The sequence below is a fragment of the Oryzias melastigma genome, unplaced genomic scaffold (assembly GCF_002922805.2).
Source record: "Oryzias melastigma strain HK-1 unplaced genomic scaffold, ASM292280v2 sc00204, whole genome shotgun sequence".
NCBI lineage: Eukaryota > Metazoa > Chordata > Actinopteri > Beloniformes > Adrianichthyidae > Oryzias > Oryzias melastigma.
Window position 1 is genome coordinate 299,081 of NW_023416880.1, and position 15,166 is coordinate 314,246.

The 15,166-nt window shown below is 40.0% G+C and overlaps 1 protein-coding gene across 5 annotated transcripts in view; it reads right to left on the reverse strand.

The window, feature by feature from the left end:
* The window catches only part of gtdc1 (glycosyltransferase-like domain containing 1), a 47,549-nt gene that overhangs the window by 24,151 nt on the left and 8,232 nt on the right, over positions 1–15,166 (reverse strand). For 2 of the 5 annotated variants that reach the window (XM_024260673.2, XM_024260668.2), the window contains exons 3-6: positions 13,189–13,356; positions 12,471–12,644; positions 3,312–3,407; positions 1,941–2,057 (exon numbers count right to left, since the gene is read on the reverse strand). In XM_024260673.2, the coding sequence (XP_024116441.1) occupies positions 1,941–2,057; positions 3,312–3,407; positions 12,471–12,644; positions 13,189–13,356 (555 nt within the window). The remainder of the gene's footprint in view (positions 1–1,940; positions 2,058–3,311; positions 3,408–12,470; positions 12,645–13,188; positions 13,357–15,166) is intronic. The other 3 variants (XM_024260672.2, XM_024260669.2, XM_036210730.1) reach the window with 3 other exon arrangements.

Below are 15,166 nucleotides of genomic sequence, written 5' to 3' on the forward strand. Positions count from 1 at the left end.
ATTAAAAAATTTAATCGCCTGACAGCTCTATTATTATTATTATTATTATTATTATTATTTGAGTGACGTCACAGCAGTGTGGTGCACGCGTGCCGCGCTGGTTCGTGTAGCGAGTCCACTGACAGTCTCAGATGCAAGTCAGAAGTCTGTTCAGTGGTATGTAAAAGAATGTCCAGAACAAGTATTCAGGCTACAGAAGGTCGGCTACAGATAAAGCGATGAGGTAATCTTGGTTATTGATTTTACAGAGGAGATGCATGATTAGCTGTGACGCTGTGGGGTGTGTCATGGCGCCCGCTGTGCTGTACTCAGACACTTCAGAAGCGCATTTAATTAGAAAAAAGTCCATTTCCATCACAGTTCTGCAAAAAATGTCCATATCCATTTTAATGCGCCCCAAAACAGCTCCTCTACGCGCAAAAACTTTTTTTTAGAAAAATGCGAGTATTTTTTTTTGTAATCTGTGTTTCCATTAAAGATAACTAATTATCAAATATTCTCAGTGTCTCCATGTGGGAGAAAGGGGACGCCTCATTCTTTGTTATGAGCTGCCATCTGCGCAAAACTTTATGGAAATTCTAGGAATTTCTAAAAAAAAAACACAGTTTGAGAAATTACGCTATTTCCATTAAATCATAATTTTACGATAAAGCACAAACCAACTCACGTGATAAGTCATTAAAAACACGGCGATGAACGAGAACAAGTATTTTTTTTTATTTCATTCACTAAAAGGAGCATGTGGGTGACGTCACAGCGCAGCTCGACTCAGAAGAGAGAGAAGTCTGTTCAGCGGTTAAAAGAAAAAACATTCTAACAGGAAAGCATCTGGACCTTTTTTCTGTTTGAAAACAACGCAACATCCATTCAAGTTTCTGTCACGGCGCTCGCGCTCATGAGACTTCAGGCTCCAAGCTGCAAAAGTGCGTCTGCAGATGAAGTGATGAGGAAAGGGGGAGGAGCTGCGCGATTCCGTATGACCCGCAGTTTATAAAGCGCTTTGACGCTGCAGGACCTCTTGGTGCGCCGGCTCTGCGGCGGTCAGAGCAGACACTTCATACCGAGAAGCGCATTTATTTAAAAAAAAAGTGTTTCCATTACAGTTTTGCGGAAAATGTCCATTTTGATACATCCCAAATACCACCTCCTCTAAGCGCAAAAACACTTTTTTCGAAAAATGCCAGTTTTTTTCGAAATTGTGGTGTTTCCATTAGAAGAATTTACGATCGAAATTCCAATTTGCGAAATTTCAGAGTTAATGGGAATGCGACGATTGATTATCTCGTTAAGGAGAAAACGATTTAAAAAAGAAAAATAGTGGGATAGGCCGTTTTTGGCTTCAGAAATAATGAACATCTATTTTTACGATGTTTTAATTTTTAATTCTTTATAAAGACAGGTGTGATTTAAAAAATTTGCATCACAATAAAATTAAAATTTAGAGAAGCTCACAAGTGAGTTGTGCTATTTTTAGAAGAGGCCTGGGGGCGACTTATGAGGTGCTTGCGGGCGACCTGGCGCCCCCGGGCGACGTGTTGGTGACCCCTGCTGTAGACAGCTGTGACCGACTTGTGTAGACCAGCCACAGACCTCCGTCCTATATTCATTTGTACTGTAAAGGTTAAGATTAATTTCAAAAAGTAAATAAAAAATACCACTTTGGCAAAGAAAATATTAATTTTTGAAGAAAAAAAGATCTACAGAAAATTGCAAGAATTTCATTCTTACGGGTAACACTTTCAAAGAGGAGAGCTTCTAATTTAAAACACAAACTTCTACCTGAAACAGCTCCAAAAAGCTGCTGATCTGTTCCATCTGTACAGCAATAACGTTTTCACTATAATAAAACAGTAAAAAAAAAAAAGGTGTATATTTCTCTCCAAATTCAAACCTTTTTCTTCTGAAGTTCTAATGGATAAGTCTCATCTTACTTAACTTACCACCGGTGAGGCCACACAATGTGCAAAGGCTTCCCTTGGTCACTAAATGGCTCTCCACATTCAGGCCTCTGGACTGCACAAGGCTGACAGAAGGACTGACATGGCTCCTCATCACACCTGTTCAGGACCAAAGCAGCCCATTAGTTACTTCAACCTTTTTAATGTGTGCAAATCTAGAATCCTCAAAGGAAAAGTAATTTCAGGTTGGTAAAGAACTGCAGACCGCAGGAAAAAGTACAGCATAGTACTTCATCCTTCATGTGGTTGTGAGATTCTCAAAAAGCATAGTGGGAAGAGGGATGGGTCAATTAAATGCACTGCCATTACTGAGTCTGGTCCGGGCAGAGTTATTCCTTTTCTACCAATGCTTGATTATTAGTGATGATTACACTAAAAACTGTTTGACCAAGCCTGGTCCTTGAGATCTAACATTAGGCCCCAGTTATAACCAATAGAACTGTTCCTGTCTTCAGTCAATCAGGCCCTGGAATCACCTGTGGCCTGACTGTCACAGACTTGAATCTAAAAAAACTGTCATGGGGCGATCTTTAGCTGGAGACAATGAAATGGTTTTAAGATCAACAGTGCTTAAAATGGAAGGTCTAGGAAACATCTACAAAATACTTCCAAACTGCAATATATTATAGGTAATGTGTTATTGTTGTTCAAAGGTAATTCTGACCTTTACAATAATATTCTCTCAAAATTGTAATGTATCCGTTATTATGAATTATTCTTTCTTTCATGCCATGGTCTCTATGAATACTCAATTCTGATTAGCTACGAGGAGTCCATTAAAAACCTGCTTCAATATTTTTTTTTTTTTTTATGGAGGAAATATATATAGAAAATTTAAGATTAAAACTGCATTTCTGAGTATTTCATTATTCAAATTGTTGTGAACCAGGATCAGAAGAAAATTCCACTGGGAAAACACTTGTAGCACTCCTGTAGGAGCTACAACTGGCGTGTCACAACCTCTCTGGTCACATGGCCTGAATGTTATTGCGCTGGCCTAAACGTCAGTTGGTTACCATAACAACAGAAACTTGGACCACAGGTGGACTATGCTATTCCAGCTGGAAGGAGATGTTTCTTTTTTCACTTTAAACAGTGACACTCCTTGCCAATAGTGTTTTTTTTATATGCAACTGATGTGTTATTGAAGCTTTGGAGCATCAACATTTAGTCATTTTAACCAAATGAAGGTCAGGCAGAAGACATTTTCCAAGATTAAGTCTAGTGTTTTCAAGCCCAGTTGAAAAAGTTGGGAGTGTAACAGACACTGTGATTTAACATTTTCATGGCTTTTGCAGATTTTGAGACTGTCACACAATGCTTGCTGTCTCTCCGAGTGACTCCACTGCTCACCTCTGCATTAGACACTTGTGTTCCTGGCATGAGCTGTGATCAGAGTGGTATGTCACCGTTGCCTGTAGCTTCAGCAGCTTGTGCTGAGGCAGTAATCTGATAAAACAGTATCAATGAGAAAAGTTACAGCAAATACTTGGAACTCCAAGATCAAACACAAACTGACACCAACCCAAGGACACTTCAGGCTTGTTTCCACTGAGGGGTACAGTACGGTTCAATCTGGTTAAGAATGGTCCGCGCAATTCAGGTCAACGTTTCCATTCAAAGTTGGACCGTCATGGCGCATGCTGGGTGAATAATGGAGGTCATCCAGTAGCTCATTTTTCTCCACTTGCCTTTTGTACTTCCTATTTACAAAGCATTTAATGTTGTTTGAGAGAAGACTGTGGGCGGAGGAGAGGAATACAGCTGCTTTCCAGGGGCTTTCTTTTGTCGTAATAACTCAGCCAATCATCGGGTTGCTGAAGTAGCTCCACACTAACCGTTTATTATTTTTCAATGAACACTGAAGTATTGCTCAACATAAAGAGTTCTGTTTTTTTTATCCAGAACAAAAGACTGTACAGCATAGCTACGTTATGACGCAGATGTGATCTCTAAACAGAAGTTGTACTTTTGGGTATTTATTCAAGATAATGGATCAGAGCTTGCACTTTTATTCTGTACATTTATTTTCTTTGTAATATTGTATAATGTAACACATATCAGGTACTTTTATTTCATTATATTCTCATCGAATACTTGATTATTGTTTACTGCTGTGTCCTGAGCCATTTATATTTACAAATGAGTGTAACTTGAAATGATGTAATGTTGAATTTATTCCTAAAAAAAAAACGTTAATGTATTTTTTTCTGTTGTTAATTATAGTTGTACTTATATTTTATTATTATACATTTAAATAAACAAGGGAAAAAAAATGTTCAGCTTAAGACAAGCTGATGGCTGCTGTGTTTTAACTAGACTTAATGTTTACACTTTTTTTTTGCTCTTTTTGCTCCCTTAATCTTTGTATTTATGAAAGGAAAAATGTTCAAACTGTAACCTAATATTCTGAGCACAGTGGATTTATCTCAATATTAATGAAACATTGAATGAGAAACTGTCGACTGTTATTACTTTTCTTGCTTTGAAAGAGTGAAAAATGAGCGGTCACCCTCTGCAGATGAAACAGACATTTATTCATTTTCAAGCAATGCTGCACTTGAAGATAACGGGACGGTCTTTTACATCCTGGACAGAACTCGGTGAGACTCATTCACGGTCGTCTTTGGATCTGCTGGAAAACAACGATTCAGGAGGTCTTTGCAGCTGTTTGCATCTCCCTCTGGAACATCTCGGAAACTGCTCATTAATATTATATTCTTGTAATAAAACTCAATAAAATCAAATCAAAATCTGAGTGTAATTTCAATCAAAATACTAAAACATAACACAGGCTCATCTCAATACAGTAAATGTAGTAGTAGGTAGTGTTATGTCAACAATAGGAATGTATTGATTCAGTCAAGCCACGATTCGATTCACAGTTTTAAAGTCATGATTCCGATTTTTTTTCAACACAATGAATTAAAGGTATTTTAAGGCCAAGTGTGTTTTCTTTTTGCCCCTTACATCAAACTGAACAGAAATGATTCAATACAAATAAACAATTATACATAATAATGAAATGATCACAAATCCTTTCATACTCTGTTCATGCTGTACTCTACGTGTGACAGACCACTCCACACCCGTGCCCGCTCAGTGCAACCCTCACACACTGGCAGCCAAGTTCAATGATAAGTCTTTGCAAATGGGAATAGAGCAGAATTTCAGACTTCCACGCGAGTTTGCATTGACCTTTCATTTAATGAGGGCATTTGAATGCACGCCCCTGCAGCCGGTGTGTGAGCACCTTCACAGGCGCGCACAGACTCACAGCGAGCCTGCATGAGGAACTGTCATCTACCCTGCATTTCTAAATTTAGGCACAAGCCGAGACAAACCGATTTTTACATTTTCTGCACCAATGAATATGTTGACGAGTTTGAATCCTTTTTTTTCTTTTTTACAGACTCACAAAGAATCGTTACATCCCTAGTCCCTATACTATTTGTGGAACATTTTAATCCAACAAAAGTAAATCTGAGCTTATCAAGTGACTCTTACTGTTTTTTTGTTTTTTTTTAACCTGGAATATTGAATGTGCTCACTGAAATCAAATTGATCTTCTGTGGTACACCGAGATCAAAAATCTCTTTGTTCTAGTACAACTTGGACTGCAAGAGAATTATGGGCACTGTAGTCAGAAATCTCGTGGAGTAACAAATATTGTCGTTCAACTGCTTGCGAAGGAGTTAAATAAAGTTAGAGTTAGTTTACTTTTTCCCACCACTTACTTTTTAATTTCCATCCATCCATTTTCTTGACCGCTCTGTCCCTTTCGGGGTCGCGGGGTGCCGGAGCCTATCCCGGCTGCTGATGGGCGAAGGCAGGGTACACCCTGGACAGGTCGCCAGTCTGTCGCAGGGCCTCAATCACACACACATCCACCCTCACATTCAAACCTAGGGGCAATTTAGAGTCACCAATTCACCTATGAAGCATGTTTTTGGACGGTGGGAGGAAGCCGGAGTCCCCGGTGAAAACCCACGCATGCACGGGGAGAACATGCAAACTCCACACAGAAAGGTCCCAAATCCCCCAGCCGGGATTCGAACCGGGGCCTTCTCGCTGTGAGGCAAGAGCGCTAACCACTGCGCCACCGTGCAGCCCCACTTTTTAATTTACAATTACATTTCCAAACTAAAAATGTTTTATTTTTCCTTTTCCAGAGAGCCACAATGGAAGGTTACAGACTCGTGTTGCAGGTAAAAACATGAAATGACCAAATCATGCTGAAATTAAAAGGTCTTCGGGTGCGATTTAATGAAATGTAAGAACAGAGTCAGGGCCCTCCAGAGTTTGGGAGCCATTGTTTGGAACATTTGACCCCCCCCCCCCTAGTTTTAAAATGTGTGAGTGGAACATGTCTCTGACAGCAGTATAGGGAACCTTCTTGGTGTCGGTCAGAGGGGTCCTGGATAGCACCCTCACAGAGGACGCTATTGTCCTCCAAGGGAACTTCAATCCCCACATGGGCAACAACAGCAGCACTTAGACGGCCCTGACTGGAAGTAGATGGGCCTCCCTGATCTGAACCCAAGTGTTCTTTTGTCGCTAGACTTCTGTGCTTATCATAGCTGGTACAAAACGAATAATACTGTACATCCAAACACAAGGGTGTCCATCGATACACGTGGCAACAGGACACCCTTGGCAGGAGCTCGATGGTCAAATTTGTTGTTGTTTCAGGCAACCTTAAGCCCAGAGTCTTGAGAGAAGTCTCCAAGAGGGGCAGAGCTGTCCACCGATCACAACCTGGTGGTGAGTTAGATCTGTTTGTGGGGAAGGAGGACGGAAAGACTTGGCAGACCCAAATGTACTGTGAGGTCTGCTGGGAATGCCTGGCTGCGCCCTCCTTCAGAGAGGTCTTCAAACAAGTACAGAGGACGTGGGGGACATTGATTCTGAGTAGATCATGTTCTCCACCTCTACTGTCTCTGCTGCTGTTCGGAGCTGTGGTAACAAGGTCTCTGGCGCCTGTCACAGTGGTAATCCCCAAAACATTATTTCATTTCATTTCTTTTATTCATTTATAAAGCACCTTTCGCCACCAGCCAAGGAGGCCCAAAGTGCTGTACACAAGAAAACACAATACATAACAATCATAAAAGCAATTTACAAAAATAAATGTGTAAAACTGTATTTAAAAAGAAATTATAATTGACATGATAAAAAGTAGCTAGGCAGATACTATAGCATGACAGTGGAGGAACAGCTTAGCTTTAAAACTCTCCAAAAGTGTGACCTCTCTATTAGTTAGTGGCAACTGGTTCCACGGTTTAGGAGCGAGCACAGCAAAGGCACAACCTCCCTGGAACTTACATTTAGTTCTCAGAGCCAGTAACAAATCCTACAATCATACAAATCAAATATTGCACTGGCAGCCAGTTCAAAGAGACCAGAACAGGGGTTATGTGATCAATTTTCTTATCACCACATATAAATCTGGCCGCTGCATTTAGCAGCATTTGTAGTCTGGCTAGTGAGGCCCTGGGTAACCTGGTATATAAGGAGCTGCAGTTATTCATTTTTTTTCCTTTATTGATTTATAAAGCACCTTTCACCACCAGTCAAGGAAGCCCAAGGTGCTGTACACAAGGAAAACAAAAACAGAGAACTGTGCAATAGTAAAACATAAAAAAGAATAAAATACATAAAACCAAGTAAAACTATTTTAAAACAAGGATAAAACAAATGAAACAATTTTAAAACAGAGATAAAACCACCATAAAATAGAATAAAAAGTTAGGCTGATGCTAAAAGGCTGTAGTGGAGGAACAATTCTTTTTTAAAACACTCCAAAAGCGTGATCTCCCTAATAGCTGGTGGCAACTGATTCCACAGTTTGGGAGCCAACACAGAAAAAGCATGATCCCCCCTGAACTTACATTTGGTTCTGAGCAACAGTAGCATACACTGGTCTGCGGGGCGTAAGGACTTAGTGGGGGAGTATTTTAAAACCAAACTGGAGAGTGACTTGAAAGTAAAAACAGGAATTTTGATAAAAATCAAGTACTGCACTGGAAGCCAGTTCAAAGAAGTCAAGATTGGGTTATGTGGTCAAACTTTTTTGCCCCACAAATAAATCTTGCTGCTGCATTTTGGACCAGCTGCAGCCTGGCTACTGAAGCCTTAGGTAACCCAGCATACAGAGAGCTGCAATAATAAAGTCTGGACAGCACAAAGGCATGAGTGACAATTTCAAGGTTCTTTTTTGAAATAAAAGACTTGATTCTAGCTAGTCGCTGCATCTGAAAAAAGCAGGATCTGGTCACTGCATTTATTTGGAGGTCGAGTTTCAGAGCAGCATCAAGTTTAACTCCCAAGCTTGTGACCACAGACTGCTCAAAAGGGGCAAGAGAGAGGAGATCGATGTTATGATCCTTTCCACCACTAGGGGTAAACACAATCACCTCAGTTTTGTTTTCATTGAGGCCAAGAAAGTTTTCCGACATCCACAGCTTGATTTCAGCATGGCAATCGATTATTGCTTCATTCAGCCTAGACAACACAAAAGTGTGAGTCACTATTTCAAGGTTTGACTTTGATATGAAGGACTTAATCCTGGACAAATGATGTAACTGGAAAAAGTAGGACTTGGTTACTGCATTTATTTGAAGGTCCAGTTTCAGAGCAACATCAAGTTTCATCCCCAAGTTAGTGACCACAGACTTTTCAAAGGGAGTGAGAGAGAGGAGATCCAGACCATGATCCTGACGCCCACCAGGGGAAAACACAACAACTTCTGTTTGGGTCTCATTGAATTGAATTGAATTGAATTGAATTGAATGCCTTTATTGTCATTGCAGTTACAATGAAATTTCAGTACAACTCACTTTTCAATGTGGACATATTTATGCAACAGTAATAAATATATAAAATATAAAAAAGATTTCAATAAAAAAAGGGTCAGTTGAGTGCAAGACATGAGGTGGGGAATAAAGTGACCAGAGCAGGCGAGTGTGCAAAGTCGCCTTTGAATGTGAAAAGTATCAAGGTTATGGTTGGAAGTTAGCATTTAGTGCAGCCACAGCTTTTGGGAAGCAGCTGTCTCTCAGTCTGTTTGTCCTGGCTGGTACTGCCCTGTACCGTCTGCCAGAAGGAAGCAGTTTGAAGAGGTGATGACCGGGGTGGGTGTGGTCCTTCTTGACGTTCCTGGCTCTGGTGAGGCAGCGGGAGGTGTAGATGGAGGCCATCGTGGGGAGAGAGCAACCAATGATTTTCTGGGCTGTGTTTAACACCTTCTGCAGTCTCTTCCTGTCAGCCACCGTGCAGCTGGAGTACCAAACTGACACAGCGTAAGTCAGCAGGCTCTGTTGAGTCCAAGAAAATTAGACGACATCCACAGCTTAACTTCATTGAAGAATTCAGTTAGAGCCGTAACTGAGCGGTTGGGACCTTTGTGTATGGGGACATACATTTGGCAGTCATTAGCATAAAGGTGGAAATCCACCTTATGTTTCCGAAGTAGCTTCCCCAGTGGGAGCATGTAAACAGAAAAAAGCAGTGGGCCCAGAACGGATCCCTGAGGGATTCCCCACCTCAGGGGAAAACACTTGTATGACTGAAGACCCATACCAACACTGAAATACCTGTCTGTGAGATAGGCTCTCATCTACTGAAGAGCTTCCCCAGAGATCCCCACCCAGTGTTCCAGCCGATCAATCAGGATCTCGTGATCCACTGTATCAAAAGCTGCTGATAAATCCAATAATAAAAGAACCACAAGATTACCTGCATCTGTTGCTAATAAAATGTCATTAAAACATTTTTAAAAGAGCACTTTCTGTGCTGTGTTTAGGTCTGAAAGCTGACTGGAAAGTTTTCAAGGATGTCATTGTGATGGTGTAGCACAGTCAGCTGATGGCTGCACTCAGACGCGCACACATACACACACCCGCAGCGACACACACACACGCTCCATTCATCTTAAGCACTTGCCTTCCTCTCTGTCCCTCTCCCTCTGCAGGTCCCCCTGGGTGCACACAGGGTTGCCGACTCGTAATCCATTCACATACATTTACATTTAGCCAATCATGCTGTCATCTGTAGCTCTTTTCTTTTGTTTTGTTTACAGCAGGGGTCTCAAACTCAAATCAGCCGGGGGCCGCTGGAGGCAGAATCTAGGTGAGGCTGGGCCGCATCAGGATTTTCACAAGAAAATCGCTGAGAAAACATTCCAGTGTTCTCAAATATCTTTATTTTTAACAAAAAATAATGAATGACATGTATAGATCTTTGTGTGTGTTGATTTATATATAAATAAAAATAAGGGTAGTTAATGTCCGTTTCTGAAATAGTTTATATTGAAGATTAAACTTAAGATATATTGCTAGGGGGTAGGATTAAAAAAAGTTTTTTAAACTTCTTCCTACTCCATTTTGAACTACATAATAGAGGTGTAATGTATTTATATATAATTTATATAGAATTTTCTGTTCTTGTTTTCTCGTTTTTTACCATGTACATTAAAAGATGAATAAAAAAACATTATTTATTTAGTACTAAATAAATAAAATAATAATAATGACCATGCAACAGATAGACAACTGAAGAAACCACATATTGACTGACTGACTAGAGAAAACTCATTATTTTTGTTCAGTTTCAAATATCTGTATTAGCAGATCCTCCTTCAGAGTTAGAGAAGCCCCAGTGACGAGAAAATCTTTGAAGGATTTCTTTTTTTTGTAGATTTTTGTAGAACTCCTCACAATAAATAAATCTGACCTACAGTGGTGGACAAAAGTGTTGGTATCCCTCAGTTAAAGAAGAACAAACCCACAATTCTCACTGAAATCACTTGAAACTTACAAAAGTAACAATAAATAAAAAAAAAAGAAAATTAAACAATCAAAATCAGCCATCACTTTTGAACTGTTGATTAACATAATTATTTAAAAAACAAACTAATGAAACAGGCCTGGACAAAAATGATGGTACCTCAATAAAAGATTGAAAACTATCTGACCAGAGTGACATGATTAACTCAGGTGTGTCCTTTAATTCACATCACAGGTGTTTTATTTATTGTTACTTTTGTAAGTTTTGAGTGATTTCAGTGAGAATTGTGGGTTTGTCCTTCTTTAACTGAGGGGTACCAACACTTTTGTCCACCACTGTATGTCTTCCATTCATTGGAGGTGTAGGGTGCTCGTGCGCACGCCGGCTGCTTCAGCGCGCATTGGGGATGGGGGGGGGGGCTGCTTTCCATGGGGGTTCTATTCAAACGCGCGTAGCAGAATATCTTACTTCTATCGCGTTTACATGGACTGGAATGCGCGCTGAGACAGCTGGCGTGTGAACCACAAAAGTCACAGACACGCGCACGCAGGCGCGAGCCAAGCTCAGAATCACATGTCTGACAGGCGGGTGCAGCGGATCGCCGCGCGGGGCGGGCTACAGGTTTGGGGCTCGGAGCTTAAGGAGTTCTGGTTAGGAACAGTCAGCACGTCAAAGAACGTATTCCTCAACATCATATATGTCTCTCATTCATTCTGAGAGAGACATCCACAGACGGAGCTGGTAGCCCCTTCGACACGCGGCTCTGCGACAGAAACACATTTTTTGACAAGCTGCGAGCAGCAAATTCCCCGCGCGGGGCACGAGAATTTGTCACACAAATTGCGTTTGGTGCTTCCTGGCTCCTCCTCCGCCCAGCTGATTGGAGGAAGGAATGAATGATAGACAGAGTTGGACAGACCGCCGATGTCCCGCCTCCAGAGTCATATACCTCACTGTGATTGGTTCGTTCAGCTCTGCACACAACAACTGTCATTCACATCAACCTTGCGGGCCGCACTAACTGTAATCTTTCATATGAAGACGCGGGCCGCAAATCATCATCCCACGGGCCGCAGATGGCCCGCGGGCCGCGAGTTTGAGACCCCTGGTTTACAGGAAGTCAGCGTCCAATCCTGCCGGTCACGTGACTTACCTGATACCGTCTTTATATTTTTAAGATGGAACATGAAATTCCTGTTCATACAACAGAGGATGTTTTGAGTTGGTCTGAGAAATGTTTTTGTTTATTTCTATTTATGAAAAGTATTGTAAAACTGTTTGAGATTAAACCATTAATTGATTGCAACGCCCACTGGGAGGGGCATAGTGGGTTTAAAAGGATGTGGAAATGTTTGGGGTGGGGCTGTGGAGCTGTGAATCTTATGCTGATGTGGCCCTTGTGAGCAACTGATGTGCTCATTCTCTTTAATAAACGAAGAAAAGCTTAACCTTTGCGCCTCTGCAACCTTTATTGCTGTTGCATTTTGGTTTCTGGAATACTCTTCCTGAGAACACCCACAACAGTCATGAGCATTTAAAAAATGTAACCAGCGGTTTCTACATAATGTTTTCAAGGACTTTTGCACAAAAGCGAAGGTTAGAAATGGGCCTAAAGTTTAACAGATAATGCTACTCAAAAACCCTTTGAAGACATCACAGCAGCGACTTCTCCGCTCTTAAGTACCACCATATGAACCTAGAGGTTAAAATGATGATCTCACTGACCTGGTGACATCAGGGAACTGAACTGGGTAGCTCAGGACCACACACTTGGGGCGGATCAACTCATCCAGGTTTTTGGGTCTGTGGTCCGGGATCTTCTTCATGTGACTTGGGATGGAGGACAGGAAGGAGTCCATGTTGAAGTGTGAGTTGAATACAACCACATCTGACACCAAGCTAAAAAAAAATAAAAAAAAATAAACATTTGGACCAGTGGTCTCCCATCCTGATTGTTGAGTCACAATCTTGCCTCTTCTTCAGGAATCCGTGCCCGTTTACTCATGATAACTTAATTCAGCTGTTATTAAATGTGTACACAACAGAAACACCTAGACAACAAGCTGAGATTTAAAGGACCACACTTGGAGATAACTGATTTTTGCATAACTTACTGTGGAAGCTTCACACTGCATCAACATAGTGACAGCTAAAAGTATGAAGCAATAAGATCTTCTCTGGTCATTACCTAATTACACGTAGAGTGAAGAATAAAGATTTCTTAATCAAAGTCAGCTAATTCTAACATTCAATTTCTTAAATAAACAATCATTTTTTGGACTGTAGATCATGTTACAACATGAAATTGCTTCTCATCTGCACTGTAAGCCAGAGCTGAACAGTAACTCACTCATGGGTCTTTTACAAACAGCAGCTGAGCATGAGCAACTGGTCTGAGCTCTTTCATGGCCCACATTGCTGATATCAATCAAAAGGGGGTTACCATGACAGCACTTGGTTGTATCCATATTGAAAATCCCTGTCCTGTTCTTTGCGGACCGGATATGCCAGCTGGTTCTCGTGGAAGTACAGCACCTTCTTCAAGTTTGATAGATCTGGCCTGAGAGCTACAAGCTCACAAAGGTTAAGGACAGAGCTGCTAAACAGGACCCTGTAGAGAAAGACACTATGTGAATGTTTAAAATTCCCAGACAGTTTGAAAACCCAACATTACCAGCTCAGTGGCCTCGAGGCAGAGTGGCCACCCTGAGACTGGAAGGTATTGAGTTCATATCCACAGCAAAGTCCTACCAAAGACTAAAAATGGGGCCCAATGCATCCCAGTTTAACCCTCATCATTAAGAGGTTGGATAAGGGGGGGTCAAACCCACCAAACGGTTCCCGAGTGGTGAGCTGTGTCTGCAGCTCACCACTTCCCCAGGGGATAGGTCAAATGCAGAGAACAGCTACTAATGGGATTTTATCAAATAGTAATAGACTTAGATTATCCCATTAACAACAGAGCTTTAATTCCAGTCTTGATTGTAATTAATGCAGTGCTACACTAAATTACTCCCCGGGCGAGACCCTCCCTAGACCCCCTCCCTCGAGTCCCAACTGAATTTTTTCTGTCCGTGTCAACGGCCATGTTTTCCTACAATTACAATTGAATACAATTTGTTTTTATTAATAATCAAAGGTCAAATAGAGGTGAGTTAGTTTGTGGGGTTCCACAAGGATCCATTCTGGGACCTCTTTTATTTATTTTATATATTAATGATTTAATATGTTCTTGTAAAAATATGCTCCCTCTCATGTTTGTCTTCGGATAACCAACACAAATGTTGATTCTTTGTTAAATGAAGCAAATGAAGAATTATTAAATATTTCTTTCTGAGTGGTTTAAATTAAATCAACTTTCTTTAAATGTACAAAAGACGAATTACATGATTTTTAGTAGTAAAATCAATGCATTTAATATAGTAAATCAAAAACTTAATATTGATGGCATTTTTATCAACCAAGTTACTCAAACAAAGTTCTTAGGAGTGACTGTTGCTCAAAAGTTAACATGGAAAAATCATACTCAAAATATTTGTAAAAAAGTTATGAAATCAGTTGGCATTTTGAACAAAATTCGCTCCTCTATAAATACGCCTTGTATGATGAAGCTATACTATACTTTAATTTATCCACACTTTATCTACTGTAATATAATTTGGGGCAATACAGTCAAGTAGACTATCTCCTTCAATTCCTTTATTCAAAAAATACAACATATTAACAATATTTAATACTAACACATATTGTATCTGTGTCTTTATGTTTAAGTATCGGTCAAAGGATTACTAACATCGTTTGCTGATTTTTTAAAGTTTTCTTCCGATGTTCATGTTTATCCAACAAGACGATGTGAGGATTTCTATCTTTCTTTTTGTAGAACAACTGTTAATCAAAATACTATAAAGTACAGAGGGCCAAAACTTTGGAATAATCTAAACTGTACTCTTAAATCCATTTCTTTGTAAGAGGCATTTAAAAAACAATTAAAATTAGGCTTACTTTTATGATATTTCTCAAAAAGTGTCATTGGGGTAAAATATAACATTTTTATTTTATTCATTTATTTTTTTTTTGCTTGACATTTCTGTTTTTGTTGCATGATTATGTTTTGGGGGAGGTGGTTATGTAAGACCTGTGTAGGTCTTCTCACTCTCTCCTGCACAGATGTATTTCAGTTTTTATTTGTCATTGTAATCCATGTGATTGTATTGTATGTATGTGCAAATAATTAAAAAAAGAAAGAAAGAAAGAAAGAAAACATCATACAAGACATTGAGCACAATGATGTGCAGCATAACAACAGTTATCAGTACATACAATAATACAAACTAAAAAACATACTTTATAAATAAAAATATATAAGAAAATATGATGGTTAAAAAAACAGTCATGATTTAAATTTTTTTTTTTTTTTTTTT